The 18,747-nt window shown below is 40.5% G+C and overlaps 1 protein-coding gene and 1 pseudogene across 3 annotated transcripts; both read right to left on the bottom strand.

Annotated features, from left to right (window-relative positions):
- Nucleotides 1-1,069: 1,069 nt before the first annotated feature.
- On the bottom strand, nt 1,070-17,248 carry LOC137287531 (toll-like receptor 4). Of its 3 annotated transcripts, none has more exons than XM_067819881.1 (3): nt 17,173-17,248; nt 6,795-6,915; nt 1,070-4,160 (listed from the first exon to the last, which is right to left on the bottom strand). In XM_067819881.1, the coding sequence occupies exon 3, from the start codon at nt 4,153-4,155 to the stop codon at nt 1,693-1,695; it is 2,463 nt and encodes an 820-aa protein (XP_067675982.1). In that variant the 5' UTR covers nt 4,156-4,160; nt 6,795-6,915; nt 17,173-17,248; the 3' UTR covers nt 1,070-1,692. The 3 variants fall into 3 exon arrangements, with proteins under 3 accessions (XP_067675982.1, XP_067675983.1, XP_067675981.1); XM_067819882.1 differs by lacking the exon at nt 17,173-17,248 and adding an exon at nt 7,122-7,342 and having other exon boundaries at nt 6,795-6,907; XM_067819880.1 differs by lacking the exon at nt 17,173-17,248 and adding an exon at nt 7,122-7,342.
- LOC137287533 (toll-like receptor 4) lies at nt 14,757-17,263 on the bottom strand (annotated as a pseudogene).
- Between the last annotated feature and the right edge of the window lie 1,484 nt (nt 17,264-18,747).

An 18,747-nucleotide genomic window follows, 5' to 3' on the forward strand; every position in this document is an offset into this window, starting at 1 on the left:
CGGTGTCAAAGCGCCCGTCAAAGCCGATGTTTTGTTCCGGTGGATAAGCAGGACATCAGAGAGGTTAAATGAGTTGAACGTCACGTTCAAGGATATTTCCTTCCTCCTGGTCTTCAGCGATGGGCGCGAGGGAATGTCAAAAAGGTTCTGAGCCTACAATACTCATAAAGTACTCATGTGCATGATAAAACAACTCTTTGTGTGTCTGTGTGCGTATACGTGTGCATGTGCGTGTGCGTGTGCGTGTACGTGTGCGGATTCATTGTCACTGCACGGCTACAATGGAGGCCCTCCATACGCTGAAGAAAATGATTTTGAGAAATAAGTGCATTTCACAATGGGATAGGGATGGAGTGTTCGGATGCATGTGAACAATTCAGTCTTTGCTTAACAGGCCACCACAGAGGCCATACCGCTACGTTTCATATGCCCTACTATATCAGGTCACCACTTAATGGGCCTCATACATACATACTGCATAGCTACAGTGGAATATACGGGGAAAATAATGCTGTTCAGATATAGGTGTAGCACACAATGGGACAAGGACTGAGTGTTCGGATGCATGTGAACAATTCAGTCTTTGTTAAACAAGCCAAAACGGAGGCCATACCGCTACGCATGCCAGGCCCACTTAACCTATTTTGTGCAAGGCAGTTACCGACCTTGACGCACGATTTTAACCAACAGTAGCAGAAAAGGATACTGGAGTGTGTAGTCAAGGGCAATTTTCGGACTCTGGGCTGCGGGCACGAAGAGCGATTTACCCAATAAGCCACCCCATCGTCCTGTTTCCAGTGGCAGCAGAGGCCGATTATGAGCTTAGTAAAAGACGGAACTCCTGTCACCAAAAGAGGAAAGCCACTTGCTAGATCGAGGCGTAGAAATAGATTTAGATAATAAACCCACTATTTCTGTAATCTGAGGTAGAATAGACACTTCCGATCTCGGTCAAGAACTGAACACTTGAAACGTTTATTACGCATGCCGTGTGATCGTTGCAAGATGAGGGTGGGTGCCTTCACTGTGGAAACAGATCTGTGTGAAAGATGAAACATACAAGTTTGTGGATGACAAGCTCTTGTTTATTGCAGATATACATATGTTTTGACGAACAGCATATAAACAACTACACGTAATTGAATAACAACTGCTACATCCCTTCGAAATGCCATTTCGGGACGAGTCCAATAAAGCAGGGGGTGTTAAGTTCTAACACGATGCCTTGCTAGTGTCTATAGTTTGATTAATTCTTCATTGGTCGATGGTATGTCGTGTCCTTCGTCGCTGTTCATCAAAGATTTGTGGAGACTGATTTTATTTGTGTTGGTAGTCTGAGAGGGTAGATGTGATGTCTGCTTTGGCTGTTGAGGTTTACGGTTGCTGCCTTTCAACTGACATCATAAATCAACGGTAATCTAAAGACGTGCACGTGGATCCCCTTCATGAGTTAGATGAAATGTCGGTCAATAAACATGGAAATAGAAATGAACGTTTAAAATGATTATGAAATTTATCTAGTCCTTGTCACAGATTTCAGTTACTGTGTGCACTGCAGGGCTGCGGTGATCAGATCTGTCTGCTGAAAATACTGTTATGTCAATACTTTGATTCACTAAAAATAATCTGTAAAACATTCTAAGGTACCTACGATCTTGGCGGCCTATTAAAAACTTGATAACTTTCATCGCATTAGACTCCAGCAGTTTTTCTCAAATCCTTCCACAGATTACAGTCTATGTCACTCTGGTAGTCCTCTATGCGTAATATGCAATCTTCTTCCACTACATTCAGTAGACGTTCAGGTAGGTCCTCCACCTGTACGGGGCCAACAAGAAGCACAATGATCCGGTTAGGAATCAAATCCGTTACAGAGTAAAGGGCTGCATCAATGGTAAATTGTGACCACTGTGAAAGATCTTGAAGAAAGTCGTCAGAAATCACCAGAACAGACTTCCAACTGTACGTGATACCGCAAATAATACCGTCGGCGATAGGAACACCTGGAAGAACATCCCGATCCTTCAGAAACAGACGCACAGGATGATTACACAGTTCTAATGCATGTCGTAGTTTCTGATAGACAAGTGGAATATCAGCATCAAAATATCCGATATACAAGGTGAAATCAAAATCTTTAGGTGTTAAATATTGGATGCCTAGTCCAAAGAGTTTCAGCAAAGAGTTACGATATCGCACTGGATTATTGGAGACTATGTATACTACAATAATTAAAGTAAACATTACAAACATAAATGTAACTGTGATACTAAGCATCATTTTCCCTGTACAGTAGCGAAACAGTCTTTCATGATGCTTGGCCACATCAACAGTCCCTGTCATTGTGCCATTATCCAGAATACAAGGGAAGTTCCTGTCAGTCTCGTAAATGACAGGTGTATCCACCAACCAAAGAATGAAGTCCAGATTTTCACAGCTACACGAAAAGGTGTTTCCTTTGAGAATAAGTTTCAGGTTGTTCTTTTCAAATGACAAATCGAGGTTGGACCTTGTGCCTTTATCCAACTGTCCAATAAGATTGAAGGACATGTCTATAAGGATAAGATGTGGATAATCAATGGTTTCAATGGGAATGGTGTCAAACTCATTGCGAGATAGATTTAGATGAATGATTGTATTTGAGACTGGATGGAGAGGTATGTCATTGAGTCCATTCATTGAAACATCCAAATATTGTATGGATTTCAAAGGACTGAATACACTATGCTCAGTAAAGGATTCATGGGCAAATTGTAACTTGCAATTTCGTAATGACAAATGCGTCGCGTTTCCAAATGATTCAAAATCAAACACATTGTCAAACTTGTTTCCTGATAAATCAACATTGTGAACATTCTCTAAACCCCCAACGCGCTTCAAACCAAGAACCAAGTCAGAAGCCAGCAGAACAGTTTCAAGATTGTGTGTGTTTTGAAATACAATTTCTTGGATGATGTTTGAAGCTCCTGCTATAGCGGTTAAACCGAAATATCTGATTTTAGGAGGCAAAGTCACCGTTATAGTTATGTTGTTACTTAATGTTTCATAACTTTGTTGCCTTGGAAAGTCACCAACTATTCCCTGCCGGCTACAATCAAAATATTCAAGGTTAGAAAATCGGAAAAAGAAAAATAGTGCACCAGCATCCCCAACAAAATAGTTGTCAGACACATCAAGAACTTTCAAACAACTCTCAAACGGATCTTTGTAGACTGCTGCATATTCGATTAAGTATAATTGGTTATTTCTTAAAGATAATTCAGTCACACATATTTTGTTCAGATAACGCATACTTTCTTTAGTCAGGCTTTTATCCACAAGGTCTTTTTCATCATGCATTTTGTACCTGTATGTACCATTGAACCAAATTCTGGTCATGTTCCGATTTACGAAGGGATGGAGAAGATATAAAGCGTTGTGGTTTCCTATGTGGTTGTGAGTTAGTTCCAACTCTTTGAGAAACATTAGTGGCTCTAGAACGCCTAATGCAGAGTTATCTAAGTCGCTACAGTGATTTAAAACCAAAACCTCAAGCTTTGTTTCATTTAAACTTTGAAATGTTTCATTTCTTAATTTTTCTATGGAACATCCTCCTCCATACATAAACCTTGAGTCCATCTGGAGTAATTTCAGACTTTCTAGTTTGGAGAATCCTGGACCAAACATAGGATCAGAAACTGAGTCAATATACAGACTATGGAGCTTGACGAGAGGAGGAAACACCCAATCCGGATATGAGCTCATTTCAGTCTTTTCAAGGTTTAGAGTTTGCAAACTCATAAGGTCACGAAACACGTCGTTTGGGAAAGACACATTGTCGGATCGTAATTTGTTCCGAGCAAGGAGAAGTTTGGTGAGATTAAACAGGCCTCTGAAAGCCTCTGGTTCCAACTTTGACAATGGGTTCATGTTGATATTCAGAAAGATGAGCTTCCTGTACCTGTAGAAAGTTTTATTTGTAAGAACTGTCAGATCATTTTCACTGATATCCAATGCTGTTATATTTTCTGGAAGGTAGTCTGGAACTTGTTGAAGTTTTCTTCCAGTACAGTCAGCAAACAAACCTCCATATTGCATATCAAAATGCAAGGCACAAGTCTGTTCATTTCCATGGCAGAATGTAAATGTCAGCGACACAAGAAGAATCCTCAGCATTGTGTCTGAAACAACAAAACGTACACGGGAATCGCTCATTGTGATGCAGTATTTTGTTAACATTACAATCCTATGTGATTCTGATGCATTCTCTTATGCATTGTTGATTCATTCAACTGGTAATTGTTTTGGTGTGGACCAATGCTTTCTCCAACGTTATAACCAGTATCCAGTGAAATTGACGAGGCAGTGGTACTACGTTGGTTTGATGCACATCCCTAATATATGTATGTGTACACGTGTGTGTGTATGTGTGCGTGTGCGTGTGCTTGTGCTTGTGCCTGCTGGGATACGGACTGATTTCTGGATACAGGTTACGAACCAACACGCATGAAGCATTCGAAAGATAAAAAGGCAATCAAAAAGTTCGATGTAGGTGTCTCAACATAACACTTGGGAGGCCTATCCACGTGACACCAATGGTATGAAAGACTTGAAACACAATACATGATGTATGACACCATACCCTAGTGAATGTCAACAGAAGCAGTGGAATACATCAGACATGTTGTCACAAAAGCTATACTGAACCGAAAAAGAAGCGTCACCCTATCAAACCTTTTGCCAGATGTGGTCCGTCTCTTAATTTTAAGTATTTCTCACTTTTAATATGTTAGCTAGACATGGTTCGTAGTCAATGTTCAAGAAAAATTGGATTCAGATTCTGTATTCGCTACAAAAAACATCTCGTCAAAACGCAGTTACTAAAGAAATGACGGGACGAGGTTTTTTGTGCGCATTTCATGAAAATGACAAGCACGTACATCACGAGGTGTCATCCCTATAAGAAGAGCCAAACAACATGCTCCGAATCATTCACTGTCCGACAGCAGCACCATGCAACGATTATCAAGGGAACAGAGACTAAATTTTGTGAAGACTGAATGCTGGCCAGACTGCAAGAAATGTTGCGAATACTTTTTCTGTTCATCTTCGAACAATATATCACCTGCAGTAACGAGTCCAAGCCACTGGAGGCACAACGGAAATGAATTACCTGCCCGTGACAAGTTAATTCAAAATCAGCAGATTGTCTGTCATCACCTGAAAGATTGCTACAACCATTGGCAATCACCAGACCAATCAGCGCTGACACAGTGCTGAAGCGTTTGAGGCAGAGAAAGTCAGACGTCGCAGGCCTTACCAGAGTCCGATGCACAGTTCGAAATCGTCGTACTCGTCTCCAGTGGGCCACAAACCATCGGAATTGGCGTCACCAGGAGAAACAAAACTGTAGTTTCTCCTACCGGTATTGCGTCTCAACTGCTGATGGCAGAGTGAGAGTGTGGCGACGACGCTAATGATTGTGTCCGGGAAAAACATTGGTGGTGAGCCTTGCGCATCTTCCCATGGTCTCAACCACTCCGTATACAGACGATGCAACGCAGTTGTCAACGCTCAATGAGGCCATACACGTTATTGACTTTCGGATCGCACTGTCGTGCCATCTGACCTCATTCCGACTTATATTTGTCTGAAATTCGTCTTTAAGTATTGTTACGGTTAAGAATTTGTCATGATAAACGATGTAAGACATCTCCCGTGAACCACCAAAACAGAACAAAGACAAGTCTAAAACATTGAAATATTGTATTATTAGGTCTAAGCAAGCGAGCAAGTTATACAAAGTCACAAATTTCACAACACCGATTTCAAATACAATACAAATGAGGTCTAAGGCAAAATGGGTCACAAAATATAATATAGCAAACTCACTCTGTGTGTCTGTGTGTGTGTGTGCGTGTGTGTGTGTGTGTGTGTTCAGTCATTTTCCGAAATTTCGAACACATACGACCATAGCCACTCACGTGGAATGCCCTCGTATAATCTCCCGGAAGTCAGGACATAGGTCAAGGGCAGATAATCTGATTTTTTTCCGGAAAACCTGCTACCAGAATCCTAAAAGTGTTCACCATTTTCTTAACGAAATGTGACCCATCATAATTATTATTCAAAACATTAAATGTTGTGACCCAATAATAATTACTACTTAATTAATAACAAAATATACAGAAAATACACACTCGCAACAGTATTGCTGATCAAACATGTCACATTTGAAATTCTTTCCGTTGGTATCAATTTCAAAAAGGGAGTGGCGCTATTTAGCGGTTCAGTGTATAACGCCGCGCCTTACTCTCAGTAGAAACAGTGGAATGTATTTGTAACACTAACACACAATGAAGAACACCGCGCCCAAATGTCAGCAAGATACAGTATTCCACCATAAGTATTCGGAAAATCAACATGGCGGTCATTACGTGCCATTTCGACTCATTGACTTTTTGTATTGCTAAATTTAATTAGGTATGTATAAACAAACTTATTTATACGACGAAGCAGACGACAAGTGACGTCACAACTTTGTCCACGTGAGGCTCACGTGACATACCAACAACTGTCAAACTTACATGGTGTTAGACGACGTAGGTTTTGCAGTGCCTCGAAATTACGGCGCGACTTAACACCATATTAAAATTACGTCACAGGACTTTCCGAATACTTATGCCGGTATGCTGTACATCCTAACCCCATTTCATACATGGTCTTTGATATCCGTATAATTACATTAGCACAAACTCAAGGAGTTGGCTATTGTTTATGTTTCTCTTTACCAAAGCATCAAGTACTTATCTCACCTCTTGCTTCAAGGCCTGTGTCCTCCTAACCACTACATAAAACGTCCAGAATCACACAGAGTGACACCATCAGCCTCCTCTCCTAACTGGCCTGGTTTCTCCGATTCGGGTCACTGAAACACTGTCATGCAATGTATAGCACAAACATCTTATTGTCAACACGAACAATGAAATACATTTAAAACATTGTCACACAGTGCGTTACGATACGTCCTGACCCCATTTCAGTGTGTCTTTGATATTCGTGTAACTATAAATTTGCACAAACGCAGTGAGTTGACTACTGTTTATGTTTCTTTTGACCAAAGCATCTAATACTTATCTCACCTGTTGTTTCAAGGTCTATGTCCTCCTAACCGGTATGTGTAACACCCGGGGTATCCAGAGTGAGACCATCAGCCTTACTGATACGTATGGCGTCTCCCACCCTATCCTCAGCAACATTAACACCGATTCGTTCCTCTAAATACCTGCTGGCTTTGGTTGAGTTAGCACAGTCAAGCGTTATATGATGTAGCTCGGTTAGGATTATGTGACCCATGGTGATACGCCATCAGCTGCACTCCTCACAAACATGTGCGAAGACAACCCTTTACCATCGACCTGTTTATGGGGAGATAATCAATACCTAGTAATCTGGTTAACATTAAGCTAATATTCACAGGCAGTTATGAGGGTATGGTTCATTGACTGCTTAAACGTAGAACACTTCAGTACGTTCAGCTTGACCCCAGCTACTGAGCCTGGGAGGTCGGTGGCATAAGCGCAGGTCGAGATAACTTCTTTAAACAGATGCACACATCGGAAACACTGGGCTGTCTGTGTCTTCTTTTTGACCATTTCAGGATGCTGACACGTCAAACGGCAACCACGTCTCGGCTGTTCGGGCATGTCGACAATCAACTGACAAAGGTGCACCCTTTCACAATACTAGATCTAACCAGTTGTGACATAGTCACGCAATGCATTTGTATCAACTTGATCAGGTCACGCTGGACAAGCTGTTGACGCTGTTTGAAGAAGAGGTCGTGTCTCGTCTCCAATCTTCATAATACTGGTCTATCAGAGTAGTTCCACTTAAGTGCGTCCACTGCTTTGTGCCAGCATAAGTGATTTAACCCTGCACTCTCCATTATGGCTTCAACAGAGGTTTACAGGGGAAAGCTGTAACTACTAGTACATTGATACAGCACATGTGTCAGTCGATCTACAATATCCACTAACCTATATGGTCAAACAATTGCAACTCACCGTCAATGGACATTTCCGACTTTCGTATCTTTGTCTAAACAAACCGCATGGGTCAAGAGACTAGCTTGCATACATGATTTTAAGCAGGATAAAATGCACCATATTCATGACTTCAGTGGATTGCTCCATCTTCCGGTCTTGACGGGAATGGCATTGCTTGACGATCTACATTTGCGCAGTGGTTATGATACTGGTTTTGGTACCGACGCCTGTGTAGGGGATGTATAAGCGGCATAGTAGGAATTGGTCATCCCGATTGTTTCCAGGTTTGTTAATACCATACAAATGAACACGGGATTCACCCACTGGGTACAGGTCTAAGAAGTGCATTACTTCTAGCTTTCTCCCTGTGTAAGCCAATTGCAGTAAGCCGCACTCAGCAATAGATGAAGATGAACCAGAAGATGTTTCATGCGGCCGTACCATTTGTTTGTGGCTTGGTGATGGTGTGGGGATTTGTTTGACTGCAAGTTTTATCTCATTATAACGCTTTGGGCCAACTTTAACAGTACTGGAGATCACTGGTGTAACATTTTCAGAACCACCCCTTTCGGGGATGAGAAAGTATAGGACTCATCGCTCTCCAGCGGTCATAACAAATTTGTAGTACAACGCAATCCAAACATTACCATTGCACCCCAGAAGACCCAACATGAACCCCATGAAACACCCAGGGACTGTCATAAGGACATAAGTTACAGATCCTCCCGTTCAAAATCTGCAAGAATAGACACAGGCCCCTCGCAACGAATGTCAAAGGATTCCGAATGCTGAAAATCCAGATGTCCGTGTTATCCGAGCGAGGTGTTTCTACCGTAGTAGTGACAGTGCTGGTTCAAACCATCACAGCAATCATTATTTCAAAACTGTTTTGTTTTAAACACATTTTATTCAAAAATGAAATGGATCGGCCATCTCCCAGAAGTTACATATGTCGTATTTACAGTATAAAAAACATTGACATCAGGGATTTGTGGAATGAATTTGCATGGTTCTTCAAGAGTGTGATTAATATATACAAGAATAAAACTACACAAATCTTTCAATCTCTTTTCCTAAAATGTACAAAACGAAATCTGATGTTATTGGCAAAGGAGTGAATCTCTAAGTGAAAATTTAGGACCGTTGCAAGCGATGAGTGCCATTCATGTTCATAACTTGCTCTTAGTCTAAAAATAAGGTTTGATACGAATTGATCAATACTACATGAATGTTGCTGCTATTCCCACATCAAACTAGATCAAAAAATAGTAAGGAATATCTTGCATTTTTGATGCCCAGTTTGTTTTTACCATTCTCAATTCACACAGTCTATAATATAAAAGTAACCTATTATGGCATTCATTTACAAACATTTTACTCCAGTATTAAACAGTTTTATTCATTGGACAACGGCCATATTCTCCCTTAACTACATGGTTCGACGTCGACCGCTTGACATGTAAAAACCGATTACAGCAAAACATACGTACAAGTTCAGCTTCTTCGAATTTATAAGGATCGCAATTTTCCTAACTTGCAAGACTCGTTATTAACATGGGGAGACCAAGATAGTGAACATGCAAATAAAATACTTAAATACAAAAAGACGAACAGTTTCAGAAAAGTCTTTCCATCAGAAAAATGGATGGTACTTGATTACCCTTCACATGCATATATCTGTCAAAACAAACATTGTGTATGATCTACACGATCCTGATTAACTAAACCTGTCAAAAAGGTTTCAAACAAAACAAACATTGTGTTAGATTTTTTACGAATAGGTCAAAGGGAAATTCGAAGGGCGTTATTAACTCAGTTTATGCTGATTTCGTTGTGATCTATACGATCCTGATTAATTAATTTCACACTATTTGTGTCAAGGTGAAGGGTACAATTGAGTTCATAACAGACAGATGGGGTCCCTTTGCCTACCTTAACACTGCCCCGTTCAAATGGTACTAGCTACAGCTTTAATCAGAATCACATAGTTGTGTGTGAAGAAGTTGTTTGACCTGTAACAATGAGGAAGTTGTTTCAAATGAACGTAATGCTGCCGTGAAAATTGATATGACACAGACAGTGTCACTGCACGACTACACTGCATTTCACAATGGGACAATGATGGAGCGTTCGGTCTTTGTTAAACAAACCCCAACGGAGGCCATACCGCTACGCTTGACTGGTTTAACTTAACCCACTTTGTACAAGGAAGTTACCGACCTTGACTCATATATCATATCATATCTTAATAAAGAGATATTGTAAACAAATACGACAGCAAACATGCCTCTGTTATTCGCTGGCATCTTAAAAAGGTGAGGGTTTATTTACTGTCAGGGGGTAGATAAACATGGCCATGAAACAGTTATCAGATTCCATGGCAGCAATTAAAGGAATAGAAACAACTGAACATTTACACAGGAAAATAAGAATTGCGAAATGATTTCATACTAGTAACGGTAGCACCCTACCATGGCCGGTCAGCCGTCCAGATCACAACTCTATAGACCATTCGTAGGATATTACGTGCCGCAGGTACGCCCTAAGAGACCCTTCAGTGCTACTGGTGTTTTGGCACAATCTTCCATCAAAAATGGTATATGTAAATAAGAAGGAAGTTCAGGGTCCCGGTTTTTGCTAAGCGCTGAGATAGTCGTAAGTGCTATACATTAACGTTAACTTGCATTAGCGTTAGCGCTGAGATAGTCGTAAGTGCTATACATTAACGTTAACTTGCATTAGCATTAGCGCTGAGACAGTCGTAAGTGCTATACATTAACGTTAGCTTACATTAGCGTTAGCGCTGAGATAGTCGTAAGTGCTATACATTAACGTTAACTTACATTAGCGTTAGCGCTGAGACAGTCGTAAGTGCTATACATTAACGTTAACTTGCATTAGCGTTAGCGCTGAGATAGTCGTGTGTGCTATACATTAACGTTAACTTACATTAGCGTTAGTGCTGAGACAGCTTCGAAAATCTAGGGTCAGGCATGTTATCAAAGTTGGCGGAGCTAACACAAGATAAACCAAAAATGGGCTTCACACATTAAGGAATAGAACCCGAGTCTTCGGTGTGACGAACGAACGCTTTAACCACTATCCTACCCCATCGTTGTTTCTAGTGACATTAGAGACAGTTTCAGATCCTTGTAAAAGACGCAACTCAAGTCACCAAAAGACCAACACCAAAAATTATAGATCGATGGATTGAATCAGATTTAGAAAATAAACCCACTATTTTTGTAATTTAAGATGCAATTGATTCCAATCTCAGTCTCGAACCGAACGCATTACACGTTTATCACGTATGCCAAGTGGTCAATCAAAAACCGGGTAGCCGTGTGTAAACAGATCTGTAACAAGATTTACACCGACGGTTTTATTGCAAACGGAACCAATAATCACTCAAGAATTTATGTGTGCAAAATGAAACAGATAACTTCATTGATGACAACGTTAACCTCTTTTTATATTGCATCATCACTCGAGAATTAATGTGTGAAACATGAAACACAACTTTGTGGATGAAAAGCTCTTCGATGTAGTGTCTTACACCCTTATCAAACAAAAAATGAAAACAACCAAATGAACAGTAGATTCACATTACTAACAACATGCAATTGAATAACAACTGGAACATCACTGGGAGAGGCCATTTGGGAAGTAGGCCAATAAAGAAGGCAGAATTAGGGTGTAACGAGAAACTGACAGGGTGTTTTGATAGTGTGCATAGTCTGATCAGTTCTTCACAGGCCGACGGTATGTGGTATCTTTGGTCGCTGTTGATCAAAGGATAGTGGCGGTAGATTTCGATGGCTTCGAAACGGTTCTGTTGGTAACCTGGGAAGGCAGGTGTGCTGTGTGCTTTGACTGTTGAGGTTTTACGTTATTTTATGCAGACATCAACAGGACGAGAGCTTGCACCTATACTGGCGTTTCCTATTCTTACGGATATCGGTTGAAAAAGTAATACAAACAGTTCTTGTCGTATTAATGTGTGTTTTTGAATTGAAAGACCTGTCCTCTAACATCAACATCTATCATGTGATCCATCAGGTGTTTTACCGGTCTTGAGCTCGGTGAAAAACAAGGCCATTCTTGCGTCATCACGAGGAGGTAACAATTTGAAGTGTAAGGACGCGAAATCCTGCCTGAAAGGGTGGGGAAAATTTATCATTTGTCAAAGTTGATAAGAACGCACTAATATTTGTTACATTGCAAAATTTGGATCATTCGCCGATTTGGGCCACTTTCTAGTTACTGGTCACTGATGTAAACAAGTATAGCATGGACGATCTCGGCAGAAAACTCGGATCTATATATAAGACACATCACATTCACAATTAATTTGACAGAACAGAACATAAACCCTGAACAACTAAAGCAGACAGTAAAATCAGCACTCTCCAACCACCAAAAGAAATCCCCTACACATAAAATCAAGTTTGACAAATTCGAAATCTTATCCACCAAATATCACAATTTCACAAAAAGAAAACTTTGGAAGGCTTCGAAATCCACTGTCACAAACCTTTCATCAACAAACGGTTACTTTCTGTCAACTGATATTATAAATCAACAGTAATCTCAAGACGCAGATCACTATAATCAGATATGTAGGTAAATACTCGTGGAAATGAGAATGAATGTTCACAATAATCATGAAATATATTTTGTCCTTCTGCAAGTTTCAGTTACTGTGTGGATTGCAGGGCTGCGGTGATCAGATGTGTCTGCTGAAAATATTATGTCAATACTTTGATTCACTAAAAATAATTTGTAAAACATTATAAGCTACCTACGGGCCTTGGCGGCATACTAAAAACTTGATAACTTTCATCATCTACAGCAGAACGTAAACGTTTATATACACAAAGTATACAAACTCTTTACATATACATATATCATAATAGTATAAATCTCGTTTGAAGAATAACTGGAGCTCAGAGCTAAATGCTCGAAACAAGATCAAAGCCACCAATACTTTTGCTGTGCCAGTCCTCTCCTATTCCTTTGGAGTAGTTGATTGGACCAAACAAGACATCCAGAGGCTTGACCGCCTAACCAGAAGGATCATGTCCGATAACAGAGCACACCACCCCCGTTCCTCTTAATCGTTTACATATGCCAATCAATTTAGGAGGTCGGGGTTTGATTAATGTGGAAGCTCTTCATGACAGAATTTTGTTGTGTACTTTTGCACATATGTATTTATCGGATGATCCTCTGGTGATGCACGTCAAGATTCACGATGAAAGCAAGGAATTCCACATTTATTTTAAGCGTGCCAAGGTTATTGGACACTATCTGAAATTTGAAGCTGATTTTGTTCACGGTGATGTACTGCTGGACGGTACAGCGATGGGAGTAAACCAGGTGAAGTCCTTTACCAAATCTGCCCAGAGTCGGTCCTTTGTGGAGAAGCTGTCTGAGAAGCCATTGCATTATGTGCACATGCAGCGTGTGGAACAGAACAGCAATCCAACTGACTCCTGCGCCTGGATGAAATCGGCTAGTCTCAAATGTGAAACTGAGGGCTTCCTTTTTGCTGCTCAGGACCAGTCACTTCACACTCGCAATCGCCAGAATCTCCAGATTCTTAATCAAAATGTTAACATGAAATGTGGTCTTTGCAGTGAATTCACAGAGACTGTCCAACACCTTGTCAGTGGATGCCCTTCCTTGGCACAAACCGCATATGTTAAAAGACATGGTGGCATAGCTCGTTGCTTTTATTATCGTCTCCGCCATGCCTGTGGCTTTGGTCCCGAGGTCCATCCATGGTACGACCCTGAACATGTCCAGGGCGTCCTGGAAAATGATGCTTTCAAACTTCTCTGGAATAGGCCAATATACAGCCTGAGACGAATTCAAGCCAACAAACCTGATTTTGTCCTTTTTGATAAGACCAATAAATTATTTATATCATTGAATTTTCCCTTTTGACAGCAACGTGATTGGCAAGATTCAGCAAAAGCATGATAAATATGCGGACCTCGCCTTTAAAAGGTCTCGCTTGCATCCCAAGTACACTGTCATCAGGCTCCCCTTTGTTCTCGGTGCCTTTGGTTTTGTTTCTTGGCGCAGATCAGAAGAGTGCCCGGGTTCTCCACCGGGAGCACAGCCCTACTGACAATCTGGGTAATGCAGAAGGCTGCAGTGTTGGGGAGCCTTCATATTCTCCGAAAAGTTCTTGGAGGGTTCGACTAGGCAGTGTTTCCTGGGAGAATCCCATTCGCTGTCTGGGCTGCGTGAAGAGGGGGCGAGGGCCCTGAGCTGATGATGAGCTTTACCAGCCTGACTGTGCAAGGATCACCCGATTCCTCTCTGCTGCATTCTATCCTAATCTGTAAAACATAATAATGGATAGCTTTTATATGGCGCTAATCTCTGAAAGGAATCTTTGCGCATTTCTCTCACAAAAATTGGATGGAAAAGGACATATTAAGGAAAAGCCTGTTTAAGTATGAATGTTTTTAAACCAGTCTTCACTGAACTTAGAGAAAGGGAATTGCGGAGTTCATTTGGAAGAGCATTCCAAACTGAGGGTGCACTGTATTTGAAAGAGCGCTGCCCTGCTGACTTTGAGTTGTATTTTGGGACTTTCAACAGTTTCTCACTGGAAGAGCAGTTATTGCAGCCTTGTATGTAAAAAAAATATCACGTGTTATTGTAATCCAATATCTGAATTTCATCCCTTTAGATTCCAACAGTCTTTCTCATCATCAACTATGGCTATTATCATCATCGTCGTCGTCTTATTAAAAACTTGATAACTTTCATCACCTTAGACTCCAGCAGTTGTTCTCAAATTCTTCCACAGAGTCTCGTCCCCATCTTGGTAGTCCTCTATGCGTAATATGCAATCTTCTTCCACTACATTCAGTAGACGCTCAGGTGGGTCCTCCACCTGAACGGGGCCAACAAGAAGCACAATGATCCGGTTAGGAATCAAATCCGTTACAGAGTAAAGGGTTGCATCAATAGTAAATTGTGACCACTGTGAAAGATCTTGAAGGAAGTCATCTGAGATCACCAGAACAGACTTCCAACTGTACGTGATACCTCAAATAATACCGTCGGCGATAGGAACACCTGGAAGAACATCCCGATCCTTCAGAAACAGACGCACAGGATGGTTACACAGTTCTAATGCATGTCGTAGTTTCTGATAGACAAGTGGAGTGTCAGCATCAAAATATCCGATATACAAGGTGAAATCAAAATCTTTAGGTGTTAAATATTGGATGCCCAGTCCAAAGAGTTTCAGCAAAGCATTACGATATCGCACTGGATTATTGGAGACTAAGTAGGCTGCAATAATTAAAGTAAACATTACAAACATAAATGTAACTGTGATACTAAGCATCAGTTTCCCTGTACAGTAGCGAAACAAACCGTCATGATAATGGGCCACATCAACAGTCCCTGTCATTGTGCCATTATCCAGAATGCAAGGGAAGTTCCCGTCAGTCTCGTATATGACAGGTGTATCCACCAACCAAAGAATGAAGTCTACACGAGAAGGTGTTCCCTTGGAGAATAACTTTCAAGTTGTTCTTTTCAAATGACAAATCGAGGTTGGACCTTGTGCCTTTATCCAACTGTCCAATAAGATTGAAGGACATGTCTATAAGGATAAGATGTGGATAATCAATGGTTTCAATGGGAATGGTGTCAAACTCATTGTGAGATATATTTAGATGAATGATTGTATTTGAGACTGGATGGAGAGGTATGTCATTGAGTCCATTCATTGAAACATCCAAATATTGTATGGATTTCAAAGGACTGAATACACTATGCTCAGTAAAGGATTCATGGGCAAAATGTAACTTGCAATTTCGTAATGGCAAATGCGTCGCGTTTACAAATGAGTGCAAATCAAACACATTGTCAAACTTGTTTCCTGATAAATCAACATTGTGAACATTTTCTAAACCCCCAACGCGCTTCAAACCAACAACCGAGTTAGAAGCCAGCAGGACAGTTTCAAGATTGTGTGTGTTTTGAAATACAATTTCTTGGATGATGCTTGAAGCTCCTGCTATAGCGGTTAAACCGAAATAACTGATTTTAGGAGGCAAAGTCACCGTTATAGTTATGTTGTTACTTAATGTTTCCTCACTTTCTTGTCTTGCAAAGTCACCAGCTATTCTCTGCTGGCTACCATCGAAATATTCAAGTTTAGAAAATCGGAAAAGGAAATATAGTGCAACAGGATCCCCAACAAATTAGTTGTCAGACACATCAAAAACTTTCAAACAGCTTTTAAACGGATCTTTGTAGATTGCTGCATATTCGATTAAGTATAATTGGTTATTTCTTAAAGATAATTCAGTCACACATATTTTATTCAGATAACGCATACTTTCTTTAGGCACGCTTTTATCCACAAGGTCTTTTTCATCGTGCATTTCGTGCTTGTATGTACCATTGAACCAAATTCTGGTCATGTTCCGATTTACGAAGGGATGGAGAATATATAAAGCGTTGTGGTTTCCTATGTGGTTGTGAGTTAGTTCCAACTCTTTGAGAAACATTAGTGGCTCTAGAACGTCTGATTCAGAGTTACCTAAGTTGCTACATTCATTTAAAATCAAAACCTCAAGCTTTGTTTCATTTAAACTTTGAAATGTTTCATTTCTTAATTTTTCTATGGAACATTCTCCTTCATATAGAAACCTTGAGTCCATCTGGAGTAATTTCAGACTTTCTAGTTTGGAGAATCCTGGACCAAACATAGGATCAGGAACTGAGTCGATATACAGACTGTGGAGCTTGACGAGAGGAGGAAACACCCAATCCGGATATGAGCTCATTTCAGTCTTTTCAAGGTTTAGAGTTTGCAAACTCATAAGGTCACGAAACACGTCGTTTGGGAAAGACACATTGTCAGATGGTAATTTGTTCCGAGCAATGAGAAGTATGGTGAGATTAAACAGGCCTCTGAAAGCCTCTGGTTCCAACTTTGACAATGGGTTCATGTTGATATTCAGAAAGATGAGCTTCCTGTACCTGTAGAAAGTCTTATTTTTAAGAACTGTCAGATCATTTTCACTGATATCCAATGCTGTTATATTTACTGGAAGGTAATATGGAACTTGTTGAAGTTTTCTTCCAGTACAATCAGCAAACATACCTCCATATTGCATGTCAAAATGCAAGGCACAAGTCTGTTCATTTCCTTGGCAGAATGTAAATGTCAGCGACACAAGATGAATCCTCAACATTGTGTCTGAAACAAAAACGTACTTGCTCATGAGAATAGCTCATCGTTATACAACATTTAGAATTCCCAATACATAAACAAATTATTCAGTGGCACAATCTTGTATATACAGATGTGTAACACTTGGCAGTTTGATGTGTGTCACTGTATAACACTTGTCAGATTGATATGTGTGTCACTACATGACACTTTGGGGATCGATACATGTGTCACCAACGGTGTAATACAATGTGTAAGACACTCTCACACAATGTATAACACCGCACCTTATTCTCAACAGAAACAGTGGAATACACTCGAAACACTCTCACACAATGTATACACCGCACCTTATTCTCAACAGAAACAGTGGAAATACACTCGAAACACTCTCACACAATGTATAACATCGCACCTGATTCTCAACAGAAACAGTGGATTACACTCGAAACACTCTCACACAATGTATAACACCGCACCTTATTCTCAACAGAAACAGTGGAATACACTCGAAACACTCTCACACAATGTATAACACCGCACCTGACTCTCAACAGAACAATGGAATACACTCGGAACACTCTCACACAATGTATAACACCGCACCTTATTCTCAACAGAAATAGTTGACTACGCTTGAAACACTCTCACACAATGTATAACACCGCACCTGATTCTCAACAGAACAATGGAATACACTCGGAACACTCTCACAAAATGTATAACACCGCACCGTATTCTCAACAGAAACAGTGGAATATACTCGGAACACTCTCACACAATGTATAACACCGCACCTGATTCTCAACAGAAACAGTGGAATACACTCGAAACAAACAATGAGTAAAGACAGAACCTTACCCCATTTCATACATGGTCTCTAATATTCGGATAACTATAAATTCGACCAAACACAGTGAGCTGGCTATTGTTTATCATTATCTGATACTTAGCTGATAATTACGTACCTGTTGTTTCAAGGTCTATGTCTTCCTAACCAGCTGCATGTTTGACCATGTACATAAAGTATCTGGAGTATCCAGAGTGAAATATATGTATCCAATCTCCTTAAGGGCGTGGCGTCTCAGACCCTATCCCCAGAACCAGTATTACAACTGCATTCCTCAAAACATGAGTACCTGCTTGTTTACGTTGAGTGAGCACGGTCAAGTGATGTAAACACCTATAATGACATGGCTCGGTTAGGATGACACATGAAAATATTCCACCGGTTGCTCTCGTCACAAACATATGCAAAAGCACCTGTGTACCACCGACCAGTTTCTACAGGGATATAGTTACCGGACACTCTGCACCAGGTGTGATATTATGCTGACTTTGTTATGATCTAAATGATAGTGTTTAAAGCAACATGTCGTTAATTGCGCCATTTTAGTGTCGAGGTGATAGGTACAATTGAGTTTATAACAATTCAGGTGAAGATCCCTTACCTCCCTTCACAAATTTCTATAGACAAGTTAGACAATAAATCATCCCTCAGAGTTT

Source organism: Haliotis asinina, chromosome 6 (genome assembly GCF_037392515.1).
Source record: "Haliotis asinina isolate JCU_RB_2024 chromosome 6, JCU_Hal_asi_v2, whole genome shotgun sequence".
NCBI lineage: Eukaryota > Metazoa > Mollusca > Gastropoda > Lepetellida > Haliotidae > Haliotis > Haliotis asinina.